General features: G+C 41.1%; 1 protein-coding gene across 2 annotated transcripts in view; it reads left to right on the forward strand.

Moving 5' to 3' along the window:
- SLC30A6 (solute carrier family 30 member 6) overlaps positions 1-12,559 on the forward strand; it is a 45,625-nt gene extending 33,066 nt beyond the window's left edge. For both annotated transcript variants that reach the window (XM_005686395.3, XM_005686397.3), the window contains exon 14: positions 9,057-12,559. In XM_005686395.3, the coding sequence (XP_005686452.1) occupies positions 9,057-9,557 (501 nt within the window). In that variant the 3' untranslated portion in view covers positions 9,558-12,559. The remainder of the gene's footprint in view (positions 1-9,056) is intronic.

Consider the following 14,223-nt stretch of genomic DNA (forward strand, 5'->3'; position numbering starts at 1 on the left):
TGGGCGGGATTTCTCCCCAGATTACATCGGGATTGGGTACTGTGGGATGGAGGGGGACTATAGCTTCATTTATGATCTGGAGATCTTAAACTATTTACCAGGTCCCATCTTTTTTCTTTATAGGGAGGACTGGGGTGTTACATGGCAAATTGGTGGGGACCAATAGCCCACAGGCAAGGAATTTATTTATTTTAGAGGCTGTAGTTCTTCTCGAGCTTTTCTTCTGAGAGGGTATTGTTTCTGGTTTGGAAACCGAGTGGGATCTTGGAGGACAGTGATGACCAGTTCAGCTTGGTGGGCTCATACAGGAGTCCCCTGGTTCCACACCTGGTGGTTAATTTTGTCCTCCCATAGTTTTTGGTCTCTCCCTGTTGGAGGGGGTGTAACAGGTTCCTCAGTAGTAACCAGGAGCTGTAGGGCTTTAGGGGCTGAAAAGCTTCCCATCACAAGGGTGGTCCCATTCAGTGAGTATATCTCTTCCCAATAAGGGGTTAGGACACAGGGACTACCAGAAACTGGTGGGAAGATATTTGTCCACCCCAGCAACAAAGAAGTGCTTGGGTGAATCTTTTTGTAACTGTTTTTCCTGTAGCACCCAGAATGGTACAGGTTTGGGAGTAGAAGGCTACAGAGTAGGAGGTCAGGACAGAGTAGGTAGCCCCTGTGTCAACCAAGAAATTCTTGGACCTACCTGCCAATCCAGTTGCACCCTTGGCTCCAGCCCTGTGATCGTTATCTGTGACAGGCGGGCTGGCTGGAGGGCGCCGCTTCAGTCCTGTTGAACTATCAGTCCTGTTGAGGGAAGGCTTGGCACTTGACCTTGAGGCTCTTGGGTCCCAAGGGCAGTGTGTCACCCAGTGTCCGGATTGGTGGCATTTGTAGCAAGCCATTTTAGGAGACTTGTCAGGATTTGGACACTCTTTGGCCCAGTGTCCCACCTGACTACAGACTAGGCATTTGCCTCATGCCTTGTCCTTTAAGGACTCAGAGTTTGCCATAGGGCTTCCCTGGAGGGCAGCCAGAATCTGGGCATGCCTTGTCTCTGGGCCTTGGCCTCGCTCTCCTGTTGTTCTCTGTTATAAAAGGTATTAGTGGCTAGAGTCTGGTGGCTGGAGTCTGGACCATCCCATCTAAAGAGGCAGCAGGGTCCTGCTGCTGTAGCTGTTGTAACTTTATCCTGATGTCTGATCCACACTGGGACAGGAATTTGTCCTTTAAAATCACCTGTCCCTCTTAAGAGTGTAAGTCCAGATTGGTAAGTGGGGTTCTTGTTGGGCTCCTGAGTTATTGCTGACCCCTGGGCATAGCTGATTACTTTTTTCTGGGCCGCTTTTAGTCCTGCCTTTACACAGATCAGAAAATGATCCTTTTCCCAGATGTGCTCAGGGTCGTTATAATTCCAATTAGGATCTGAAGAGGGAACCACAGTGTCCCCCACTGGGTGTTATCGCTTGACATGTGAAGCCCCATAGCATACCTTCAGGCTTCCTAAAGACCCTAGTGTACTCAGGGTCAGATGAAGTTTGACTAAATATGACCGTGATGTCCTTCCATGTCAAGTCAAAGGCCAAGGTAATGTGATACATTCCAATATATCTATCTATTTGCTGGGTCATCTGTATAGCTTCCCAGGTCTTGTTTGATCTGTCTTAGTTTTAAGAGGGAGAAGGGCTTATGGACCTGCACTGGTCTGAATTCTCCAGTTTCAACTAAGGGACATACTCGAGTTGGCTTTTGTGGAGGGGGTGCTCCCAGATATGGAGGCATATTTGGATAGAAGGAAGGATCACCAGGCAACTTGGGAGCCATGGGAGGTGAGCCTTCACAGGGGGCTTCCTTCTTTTGGTTGTCTGCCTAACACCATTTGCCTGGTAGGTTCACTTTTAGGCCATACAACAAACTCATACTTAACCCAGAGTTCCTTCATATCTCTTGGAAGAAAATTTGGACATAGGGAATCTCTGTCCATTTCCCTTATCTTTTGCAGAATAAGTCTAGCTGCAGGATGGTGTTGTAATTTAAACTGCCATCCTCAGACCAGTGTTCCTTACCCCCAGAGGGTACCATGGCCCTCAGTGGCACAAAAGAATTTTAAGCGACTTCTTAGAGTTTGAGGATTGGAATAGATTCCAGTTATCAAGAATGCATCTCAAGGGTGTCTGTCAGGAAGTGGATTGGTTGTTTTCCATCTGAAAGACAGTGATGACAGAGAGGAAGAGAAAAAAAAAAAACTAATAGGCCTCCTTCTATTTTTATGGGTGGACTTCCTTAGGGGTGAGTCTCTGAAGCCTGTCCTACTCAGTATTGTTGCAACCTGAGAGCTGGGTGTCCCCAGGTCAGGGTGCAGATCCCCTGCAGGCTGAGTCATGACAGCCTCCTGGAGATCAAATTCCTGGGCAGGTTGAGGCAGATTGGCCTCCCAAGAATTGGGTCCCTGGGCATTGGTCAAGGCATGTCAACCTCCTGGGATCTCTGAACTGATGGATCCCCAAGCAGGTTGAGGCATGACAACCTCCCAAGGACCAAATCCCTAGGCAGGTCGAGGTAGGTCAACCGTTGGGCATCCCCAAGGTCTCCAGCGTGACCAGTGCTGGGTAGGATTAAGGGGTTGTAATCTTAACTCATTGCTGGTTTGTCCACTGCAGATGGGAATAGATATCATGATGTAAAGCAATCCAAGCCTGTGCCCTGAGACTGGAAACCTGGTGAAACAGCCATCAGCCTTATCCTCTTATTGCTCTGAGGGAATGTAAGTCACTGATTTCTTCCCTTAGTCCTCCATAAGAGCAGTTTAGGGTATTTCCAATGGTAAACATTTCATTGTCATAGACCCACTTTAGGTAATAACAGAAGTAATGACAAAGGAGTGAGTTACCTTGGTCTGTTAAGGGCATTCAGTTCAGTTCATATCTGAGGTTAGTTCAGTCGTGTCCAACTCTTTGCAACCCCATGAGCTGCAGCACGCCAGGCCTCCCTACGATCACCAACTCCTGGAGTCCATGCAAACCCATGTCCATTGAGTCAGTGATGCCATCGAACCATTTCATTCTTGTCGTCCCCTTCTCCTCCTGCCCTCAATCTTTCCCAGCATCAGGGTCTTTTCAAATGAGTCAGCTCTTCACATCAGGTGGCCAAAGTATTGGAGTTTCAGCTTTAACATCAGTCCTTTCAGTGAACACCCAGGACTGATCTCCTTTAGAATGGACTGGTTGGATCTCCTTGCAGTCCAAGGGAATCTACTCTAAAGAGTCATCTCCAACACCACAGTTCAAAAGCATTAGTTCTTCAGTGCTCAGCTTTCTTCACAGTCCAACTCTCACATCCATACGTGAACACTGGAAAAACCATAGCCTTGACTAGACGGACTTTTGTTGACAAAGTAGTGACTCTGCTTTTGAATATGCTGTCTAGGTTGGTCATGACTTTCCTTCCAAGGAGTAAGCGTCTTTTAATTTCATGGCTGCAGTCACCATCTGCAGTGATTTTGGAGCCCAGAAAAGTAAAGTCAGCCACTGTTTCCACTGTTTCCCCATTTATTTGCTATGAAGTGATGGCACCGGATGCCATGATCTTCGTTTTCTGAATGTTGAGCTTTAAGCCAATTTTTTCACTCTCCTCTTTCACTTTGATCAGGAGGCTCTTTAGTTCTTCTTTGCTTTCTGCCATAAGGGTGGTGTCATCTGCATATCTGAGGTTATTAATATTTCTCCTGGCAATCTTGATTCTAGCTTGTGCTTCCTCCAGCCCAGCCTTTCTCATGATGTGCTCTGCATATAAGTTAAATAAGCAGGGCGACAATATACAGCCTTGATGTACTCTTTTTCCTATTTGGAACCAGTCTGTTGTTACATGTCCAGTTCTAACTGTTGCTTCCTGATCTGCATACAGGTTTCTCAAGAGGCAGGTCAGGTGATCTGGTATTCCCATCTCTTTAAGAATTTTCCACAGTTTATTGTGATCCACACAAAGGCTTTGTCGTAGTCAATAAAGCAGAAATAGATGATTTTCTGGAACTCTCTTGCTTTTTCGATGATCCAGCGGATGTTGGCCATTTGATCTCTGGTTCCTCTGCCTTTTCTAAATCCAGCTTGAACATCTGGACGTTCACGGTTCACGTGTTGCTGAAGCCTGGCTTGGAGAATTTTGAACATTACTTTCCTAGCGTGTGAGATAAGTGCAGTTGTGCGGTAGTTTGAGCATTCTTTGGCATTGCCTTTCTTTGGGATTGGAATGAAAACTGACCTTTTCCAGTCCTGTGGCCACTGCTGAGCTTTCCAAATTTGTTGACATATTGAGTGCAACACTTTCACAGCACCATCTTTCAGGATTTGAAATAGCTCAACTGGAATTCCATCACCTCTACTAGCTTTGTTCATAGTGATGCTTCCTAAGGCCCACTTGACTTCACATTCCAGGATATCTGGCTCTAGATGAGTGATCACACCATCTTGATTATCTGGGTCGTGCAGATCTTTTTTGTACAGTTCTTCTGTGTATTCTTGCCACCTCTTCTTAATATCTTCTGCTTCTGTTAGAAGCAGAAGATATTAATGGTCCATACCATTTCTGTCTGGACCGGAAATGGTCCATACCATTTCTGTCCTTTATCAGAGCATCTTGATATAAAATGTTCCCTTGGTATCTCTAATTTTCTTGAAGAGATCTCTAGTCTTTCCCATTCTGTTATTTTCCTCTAATTCTTTGCATTGATTGCTGAGGAAGGCTCCCTTATCTCTTCTTGATATTCTTTGGAACTCTGCATTCAAATGGGTGTCTTTCCTTTTCTCCTTTGCTTTTTGCTTCTCTTCTTTTCGTAGTTATTTGTAAGGCCTCCTCAGATAGCCATTTTCCTTTTTTGCATTTCTTTTTCTTGGGCATGGTCTTGATTCCTGTCTCCTATACAGTGTCACAAACCTCTGTCCATTGTTCATCAAGAGTATTTTAATATAAGTGGGGTCGAGTTACGTTGCCTATAAGGGTGCAGAGTCCTGGCTGTAGGAGTTAGTAAGTAGTTTAAGAACAAATTGATGAGGCAATAGACTAGATTTTTCGTAAAAGTAGAGTGTAGATTTGGTCTGGGGCTATGTTTGTAACTTAGGACAAGGGTGATAAGGATTTGGGCCAAATGGCCTGCAGGGCTAACTCCGAAAGTGGCAAACATTGTCCCTGGAAGCCCAATTGCCCTTGAAGGGATACCACCAACAGATGGACTTCTAGCAGGCACTGTGTGCCTATCACCTGCCCTAGCAGGTTCACTGAGAGCTGCTGTTGTTGCACATTTTGTAGAAAACATGGAAGATGAAGGCCTGACTATCTAGAGGGATTGGATATTATATAGTATTTCACTCCCAAAGGCCAGCTATTTTCTGGTTGTCCCAGAAGATAGTAGAGGCAACATTGTAGGCGCAGACAGGGCTCAGGAAAAGAGCATGAAACAGGATTAAAGGGGGCAGGGTACAACTTTTGAGAGAATGACGTAGCCCAAGAGCATAACATAAACCGATTAAAATTAAATGGGTCCAAGACAAGTCAAATTTAACTTGATTCTCAATCTGCAAGCTTGATGACACACCCAGAGGCACCAGGACAGTTTCAAGGCACTATCAAAAGACCAAGGAGTGGGTGGTTCTCCAGTTGTTAGAATGATCCTCCCTCTTCACCATAAGAAATCACACACTCTGGACTGTGCATCTCTCTGCATCTGAACAAATCTATCTCTTACCTGTTGCTGTGTCTCTCACTGAATTTTTTGCAATGAAACATCAAGACCCTGAGCTTCATTAGGTCCTGAAACCAGGCACCCTGGGTTTTGGCTGTGCTTAAGTCCCAGTTGTATATGACTGAGTGACTAATATAGCACAGAATCCCTGCCATGTGGGTTTTGAATCCCAATCTTAGGTAAACAGTTTCAAACACGACTTTCAGAAATGGAAAGATGATGACCTGCCCAGTACTTCGTAAGCAGTGGCATAGATAGAGAGAGGTGCTGAAGGACAGGAAGAAAAAGCAGTGCGAAAAACATCCCGAGGAATCCCCTTCATAACCGGCTGGAAAATCTGCTAAATACCTGACCTGTGTTCACAGTTTTCATTGGCCTGATCCTTGGCACAAAAAAGGTTAAGGACAGAAGAATCCCCCACCCACTTAGGCAACAGCTACTAAGGTGCAACAGATAGTAGAGCCTTCGGGACACACTGGGGACTAGCCCCTACCAGAGTCCCTCAGTTGCACCCACTGCCATTCAGGGCATTTTGGGAAACAAGAAATTAGAGATTGTAAAGGAATTTAGATTTTGTTAGCCATGTGTCCTTCCAGCCATCGGAGCAAAGACCCCCTCCCTTAATCGGAGGTCCTCTGAAATCAGACTGAGCTGCATGAGCTTTCTGTCAAGTTTGTCTTTGCTGTCCTGGGTTCCAGCACGCTAGGCTTCTTGTCACTGCCACTGCACTGGGTTTTCTTCATGTTCAGCTTCCATCATGTGAGTTTTCACCAAGTTGGGCTTCTGCTGTGCTTGGCCTCCACCTTGCGGGGGCCGAGCCAAGATTGTTTCAGCCAAGTTAAATCCAAGTCGCAGAGCCAGATATGTTGGAGGAGTGTATAATTTCCTCGATTCTGTCTCACCACAGCAAAAATTTGAAGTGGCGGACCAGTGTTTCAGCTCAGTTACAGCTCAGTTTAAATGGGAGACCAGTGTTACAGCTTGGTTACAGCTCAGTTTTATTTGGCAAGCAAAGGAAAACACATCCTTGAGGTGTGAGGGTGGGCTAACCCAAAAGAAGAGAGGAGCTCAATTTTGGCTCCTCTTATGTTTTTTTCTCCTCCTCCTGAGCCTGCCCTGTATAAATTGGGCTAGCCAGGAGGGCTGTTTGTTTCACCTGAGGTTCTCACTCCTGACCCTGGACCTTCCTTTGTTCTATTTTTGCGGGCTTTTTCCTTTCTTTGTTTTTTGGCCACCGCTATTTTGGACTCCTTTTTCCTATTCTAGCTACCTAACAGTTTGAAGTTAGGGGGCATAATACCTTTGTTCTTTCTCAAGATTGCTTTGGCTATTTGGCATCTTCCGTGGTTCCACATGAAATATGGGATTATTTGTTTTAGTTCTGTGAAAAATGTCATAGCTGAATGTGCTTTGGGTAATGTGGACATTTTAGCAATATTAATTCATCCAGTCCATGAACACAAGCTATCTTTCCATTTATTAGTATCATCTTTAGTTTCTTTGATCAGTTTTGTAGTTTCAGGGTATGTGTCTTTTACCTTCTTGGTTAAATTTACTCCTAGATATCTTACTCTTTTTGATTCAATTCTAAATACGATTTTCTTGATTTTTCTTTTTGATGGTTCATTTTAGTATATAGACATGCAACAGATTTCTCTGTATTTCATATCATGAAACTTTGAATTCATTTATTAGTTCTAATAATTTTTTGTGTACTCTTTAGGATTTTATATATATATTATCATGTCTTCTGCAAACAGTAATGATTTTACTTCTTCTCTTCCATTTTGGATGCCTCTTCTTATTCTCCTCTGATTGCTGTGGCTAGAACTTACAGTACTATGTTAAATACAAGTGGCAAGAGTGGACATCCTCGTCTTGTTCCTGATCCTAAAGGAAAAGCTTTTAGCTTTTCATCATTGAGTATGATGTTAGTTGTGTGTTTGTCATGCATGTGTACATACTCAGTCACTCAGTCATGTCAGACTCTTTACAGCCCTGAGAACTATGGCTCACCAGGCTCCTCTGTTCATGGAATTTCCCAGGCAAAAATATTGGAGTGAGTGGCCGTTTCCTTCTACAGGGGATCTTGTGGACCATATCTCCTGTGTCTCCTGCAGTGGCAGGTGGATTCTTTACCATTGAACCACCTGGGAAGCCCGCATGTTTGTCATAAATGGCCTTTATTGTGTTGGTGTATGTTCCCTCTGTACCAACTCTGTCAAGAGTTTTTATCATGAATGGATGTTGAATTTTATCAAGTGCTTTTTCTGCATCTATTGAGATGATCATATGATACCATTCTTGATATTTTTGTTTGTTTTAATCAAAATATCATTATTGTATCTACTATTTTATTATCTTTTGAAAACAAGATGTATAATGACCATTTTATCAAGTTAGTATACATACTTCTGACCATCATTCTAATGCCTGCGCTCTCTATCCTCCTGGTAACCTAGGCTAGAAACCTTGAGATTGTGTTTTGATAAGTTCATCTCCCTCATTCATTGTTATATCCAGTTGAAAATCGAAGTCTCCCACTTCTAACCCCTGGAATATCATGAAATCTGTAGTCCCACTATATCTGTCCTATCTTGGCCTCTCCATTCCTAACCTAGACTGTTTTAGTCAGTTCCTAAATAATTAGCAGTTATCCATAACTGTAATTTTTCTGAACTCTGATTATCTTACTTCTGTTGGATTGCTGCAACTAAAACTCCTTATTCATGATTTTTAGAACCCCACAGCTAGCCTTTCTTTTTAACTTTACTACCTAAACTTGCTTTCTTCTTTACATTCTTCCTTTCCTTATTTGCTTCCTCTTTTCCTCCTCCTTTTCTTCCTGTCTTTTCTCTTTCATTCTTTTTCTGCCTCCTGAAATACTGTGCTTCTTTTATATAGTAATGTTGCTTATTCTTGCCCAAACATGCCGTGTTTTCACATGCTATTGCCCCAGCTTAGAATGCCTATCTCTACCTTTTGAGATTTCATTTAATCCCCAGCCCTAGATCAGATGCCATCTTCTTTTAACGTCTTCCTCAACTGGAATTAATAGCTACCTTCTCTGCCCTTTCAGTGCATTTTTCCATATACTTCGTTTGTGTTCTGCCTTCTGTTGCTATATACCTGCCATTCTTCTACATGGATTTCTTTCTTTTTTTAATATTTTAATGTTATATTTTATTTAGAGTCATAAATCATTTTATTAACTCTTTACATCAACAATTACTACTAAAGTAGTTTTTAAGGAATATCAATAAAATGTTTCTTTCTAATGGAATTTTCAGTAGTATAATTGTAAGCAGTCTTTTTCTTATGATTTTGTCCCTTTTAGGCTGGATCAGTTCACGTGAGAATTCGACGAGATGCCAATGAACAAATGGTTCTTGCTCATGTGACCAACAGGCTGTACACACTTGTATCTACTCTGACTGTTCAGATTTTCAAGGATGATTGGATCAGGCCTGCCTTACTGTCTGGGCCTGTTGCAGCCAATGTCCTAAACTTTACAGATCATCACGTAATCCCAATGCCTCCTCTGAAGGGTACTGATGATTCAAACCCTGTCACATCAACTCCAACTAAACCTAGTAGTCCACCTCCAGAATTTTCATTTAACACCCCTGGAAAAAATGTGAGCCCAGTTATTCTTCTAAATACGCAAACAAGACCTTATGGTTTAGGTCTTAATCATGGACACGCACCTTATAGCAGCGTGCTTAATCAAGGACTTGGAGTTCCAGGCATTGGAGCAACCCAAGGATTCAGGACTGGTTTTACAAATATCCCAAGTAGATATGGAACTAACAGTAGAATTGGACAACCAAGACCATGATGTACTATAATTTAATTTATTTTTATGAGGAATATTGACTCCTTGAGTTTCAGTTGATTTAGTAATCCACTTTGCATCGACTGTTCAATCATTTACTCTAAATGTTAGAGAGTAGTAGGCTTGTTCACATTTCATGAAACCAATGAAACTATATTTTTGTAAAACATATTTGGGGCAGTGAGAACCTTTTAAATGTTATAGACTTTAAATAGGCTTCCTTTAGAAAGCGTGTTCTCTAAATTTGAATTTTGCCATCTTTGGTTTTGTAGTTGATTGCAGTGTGATATAGCATTACCTTTATAAGAGAACCACTTGATGGAGTAGATTTGTCACATTATTAAAAATATAATGCTTTCTGCAGTGAAATTTATAAACATGCTTCTTGAGTACACATTTTAGGAAAGGGGAAAAATGTCTATTCTAAAAGTAAAAGTCTCTTTTATAGATTTTCCAAACTTAATTGCTACATTTTTCTTTGAGGTCCTCCTGTGGTATGCAAAGTAAAGGCAAACATTTTTATCAGAAATTTTGAAACATATTTTACTATCTGGCACAGTTAAAAATTTTTAATTATCAGTTTTTTAATAGTTTTTCTCATTAAAAAACTTCAATACATTTGTAAGTGACCCATCAATCTCACAATGTCTTATTTTGGTTAAATAAACATCTTATCCTTAAGTGATAAGCAGTGAAGGAATTCCAGTTTTCAGTCTTACATTTAATTAAATACTGACATAATGATAGATTTTTATCCTTTTTGTAACCTTTTTATTGGTTGACTTTAACTTTTCATTTTATTAACAAAATATAACATATATTACCAAAATATGTGGAATTCCATACAATGTAGTACTTTTTGATCCTTTTTTCAAAGTTGCATGAACAATTTGAATTTAAATTATATAATTTTGCCAAAACCTAGTGCACCTTAGGTTTATAGAATGTAGTATTGGTTAGATCTGCAGTAGGCAGTTTCTAACTTATTTTGTTCTGCTTTATTGAAAATAGTGAATTGTTAACATTTATAAGTATGAGAATCATGTAGATTATTTTATTTTTAAATTATTTTCCAAATACAAATGTTAAGGACTTCCCAACATGGCCAGTATTACTTATAAAAAGTATAACAAGCAACAGTCACAAATTACCTATGACTTTTTTTTTCTTGTTTTATCATGCATTTTATACTTAGGTTTTAAAAATGGGTTTTGAGAATGGATTCAGCTTTTCTAGAATCCAGTACTCCTGGAGATTTGTGACATTTCCAGCCATCAGCAACTATCTAGAGAAGTGTTTGTTTTTGTTTTTTAAATTTGCAACTTTCTTCAGTCAACTCATCCTCTTTTAAATATAAGCAACCCTCCCAAATTCCTGTTTCTTTACAGTGGAGTAATAAACATCTACGAAGCCATCTCTGTCAAGTAGAATTGTAGTCACACTGTGAGAATAAGTGACCATGTCCCAAGTAACTTTTGCTTGATGAGGAGTTGATCATTGTCTTTGACATTTGCAGCCCTGTTCAGCCATTTGACCTGCTGAAGAAATAGAGCCCAAGCCACCTTGACTGCTGGGGAAAATGAAACGTAAATGTGATAAGGCAACCTGTTCCTTGACATTTGTCTTTCGTCCTCCAACTATTTCTATACCTATTATTGGTCTACTATTACAGGGTGATTTTTCCTCCATTGATCTCATCTAAATGTGAATTTGGGTCATGTGTGAAATCTGAAGAACTGCCTTGTACTGAATGATGATTAAGAGGTATGTGCTGCCACGCTATGCATGTCTTCTCCGTCTCCAGGGGATTTTTAAAGTGCCCGGGTACTAAACACAGTTCTGTGCAAGGTTAAATGGCTGTTTCCTCAACACTCATTCAGAGGTTACATCTGTTCTGTTGTCCTTCCAAAGGTGCTTTGATACCCGACTACACTACTTGAGAAGTTGCATATGGGTTCTTGAAGGGTTGGCTCTACTTGCCGAAATTTGATAATGCCAACTGCTGCAGTTGGCATTGCTCCAGACATTATTATATAAAGAAGTCTTATTTGCCAACCTTCAGATAGGTTCTGGATATGAAAATAAGAAATTTGGCCAGCATAAGCCTAGATTTAGTAGCCTAACTGCTAAATCTTGCCACGGAGTTACATGAAGCTAGACCAAGAAGCAAGTTTGAGTTAAAAACTTGACCCATGGTTTGTGATTAAGAGCAAGTTCCACGGAGTGTGATTAATTTTGTTTGAGAAATTACTGTTTTATAATGGAGGAAAACATTGGGCTGTAAGACAAGAGATTTGGATTCCAGTCCTGATACTGCCACGTTTGAGTAGTTTTATAACCATGGGTAAGTCATTTAACTCCTCTGAGATTTCTCTCTGTAAAGTTAGGGTGGGAAATGAAGTAGTTGATCTGTAAACTGTCAGCTCTAAAACTGTATTACTAAATCTGCAGAAAATATATCCACTTGTGAAATAGAATATTGTACCCAGAATTTCTTTTTAGTGACTACCTCAACATACAGGCCAAATGTTACCTACGCCAACACCCAAGCCATTAATTTGAGGTGCCATGAGAGCAGAGAGTAAACTACAGGCTGACATTTGGGTTTTGTGTATTTCAGAGTTGCCTTGACTTAAATCTGTTTAGCTTAAACAGATTTTTCTTAGACTTCTTTCTTTGTGAGGAAGGATTATTTTGGGAGGTGTTGGGGAAAAGATTAGGACAGGGTACTCTTACCTTTCACAGGGTACTAAAGAATGGGGTCCATTTTTTCTTCTTTAATCTCTGAAGTCACAGATGGAATAGCATACATGTATCAGCAACTGGTTTAGCTACTCATTCAAGCATCTGATTGAGCTACTCATAAACTGCCAATTTTTTGCTTAACCAAAGATTGCTGATTATGGGGCAGGGGAGCCTGATCTGCTTTTTATACAAGAAAATACTTTTACATTCCAAATTGTTTGAATTAAACTATTTGAATAAAGAACATACGTGGACTTTTCTTTCTGCTTTTAAATAATTTTGGCCTGTTTGTTTCAATAGCTATTTATTGGTAACTTTATCTCATATTCATCAAATGCTTGTCAGGAGTTTAGTATATGCCATGCACTGTACTAACTAAATGTGCATATAGTATATAAATTTTGGTGACCTGCTGTTCTTGAGACTGGAGAGAATACAAGGATAAACAGGAATCCCCTTCAAGTAGCTGGTAGAAGTGACCAGACACCAGACCTATTTATCAGTTCAGTTCAGTCGCTCAGTCAAGTCCGACTCTTTGTGACCCCATGGACTGCAGCACGCCATGTCTCCCTGTCCATCACCAACTCCCAGAGTTTACTCAAACTCGTGTCCATTGAGTCAGTGATGCCATCCGCCCATCTTATCCTCTGTCTTCTCCTGCCTTCAATCTTTTCCAGCATCAGGGTCTTTTCAAATGAGTCAGCTCTTCACATCAGGTGGCCAAAATATTGGAGTTTCAGCTTCAGCATCAATCCTTCCAATGAATATTCAGGACTGATTTCCTTTAGGATGGACTGGTTGGATCTCCTTGCATCCAAGGGTCTCTCAAGACTCTTCTCCAACACCACAGTTCAAAGGCATCAATTCTTCAGCGCTCAGCTTTCTTTATAGTCCAACTCTCACATCCGTACATGACCACTGGAAAAACCATGGCTTTGACTAGACGGACCTTTGTTGGCAAAATAGTATCTCTGCTTTTTAATATGCTGTCTAGGTTTGTCATAACTTTGCAAGGAGTAAGCGTCTTTTAATTTCATGGCTGCAGTCACCATCTGTACTGATTCTGGACCCCCCAAAATAGTCTCTCACTGTTTCCATTGTTTCCCCATCTATTTGCCATGAAATGATGGGACCTGATGCCATGGTCTTAATTTTCTGAATGTTGAGTTTTAAGCCAACTTTTTCACTCTCCTCTTTCATCAAGAGGCTCTTTAGTTCTTCTTTGCTTTCTGCCATAAGTGTGGTGTCATCTGCGTATCTGAGGTTATTGATATTTCTCCTGGCAATCTTGCTTCCAGCTTGTGCTTCATCCAGTCCAACATTTCTCATGATGTACTCTTACTCTGCATATAAGTTAAATAAGCAGGGTGACAAAATACAGCCTTGACGTACTGGAAGCAATACGTTTACTGATTTAGAACCAGTCTGTTGTTCCATGTCCAGTTGTTCTAACTGTTGCTTCTTGACCTGCATACAGATTTCTCAGGAAGCAGGTAAGGTGGTCTGGTATTCCCATCTCTTCAAGAATTTTCCACAGTTGTGAGCCACACAATCAAAAGCTTTGGCATAGTATGCAGAAGTAGACGTTTTTCTGGACCTCTCTTACTTTTTTATGATCCAATGGATGTTGGCAATTTGATCTCTGGTTCCTCTGCCTTTTCTAATTACAGCTTGATTATCTGCAAGTTCATGGTTCACATACTGTTGAAGCCTGGCTTTGAGAAATTTGAGCATTACTTTGCTAGTGTGTGAAATGAGTGCAGTTGTGCTGTAGTTTGAGCATTCTTTGGCATTGCCTTTCTTTGGGGTTGGAATGAAAACTGACCTTTTCCAGTCCTGTGGCCACTGCTGAGATTTCCAAATTTGCTGGCATATTGAGTGCAGCACTTTCACAGCATCATCTTTTAGGAGTTGAAATAGCTCA

The sequence above is a fragment of the Capra hircus genome, chromosome 11, assembly GCF_001704415.2.
Source record: "Capra hircus breed San Clemente chromosome 11, ASM170441v1, whole genome shotgun sequence".
Classification (NCBI taxonomy): domain Eukaryota; kingdom Metazoa; phylum Chordata; class Mammalia; order Artiodactyla; family Bovidae; genus Capra; species Capra hircus.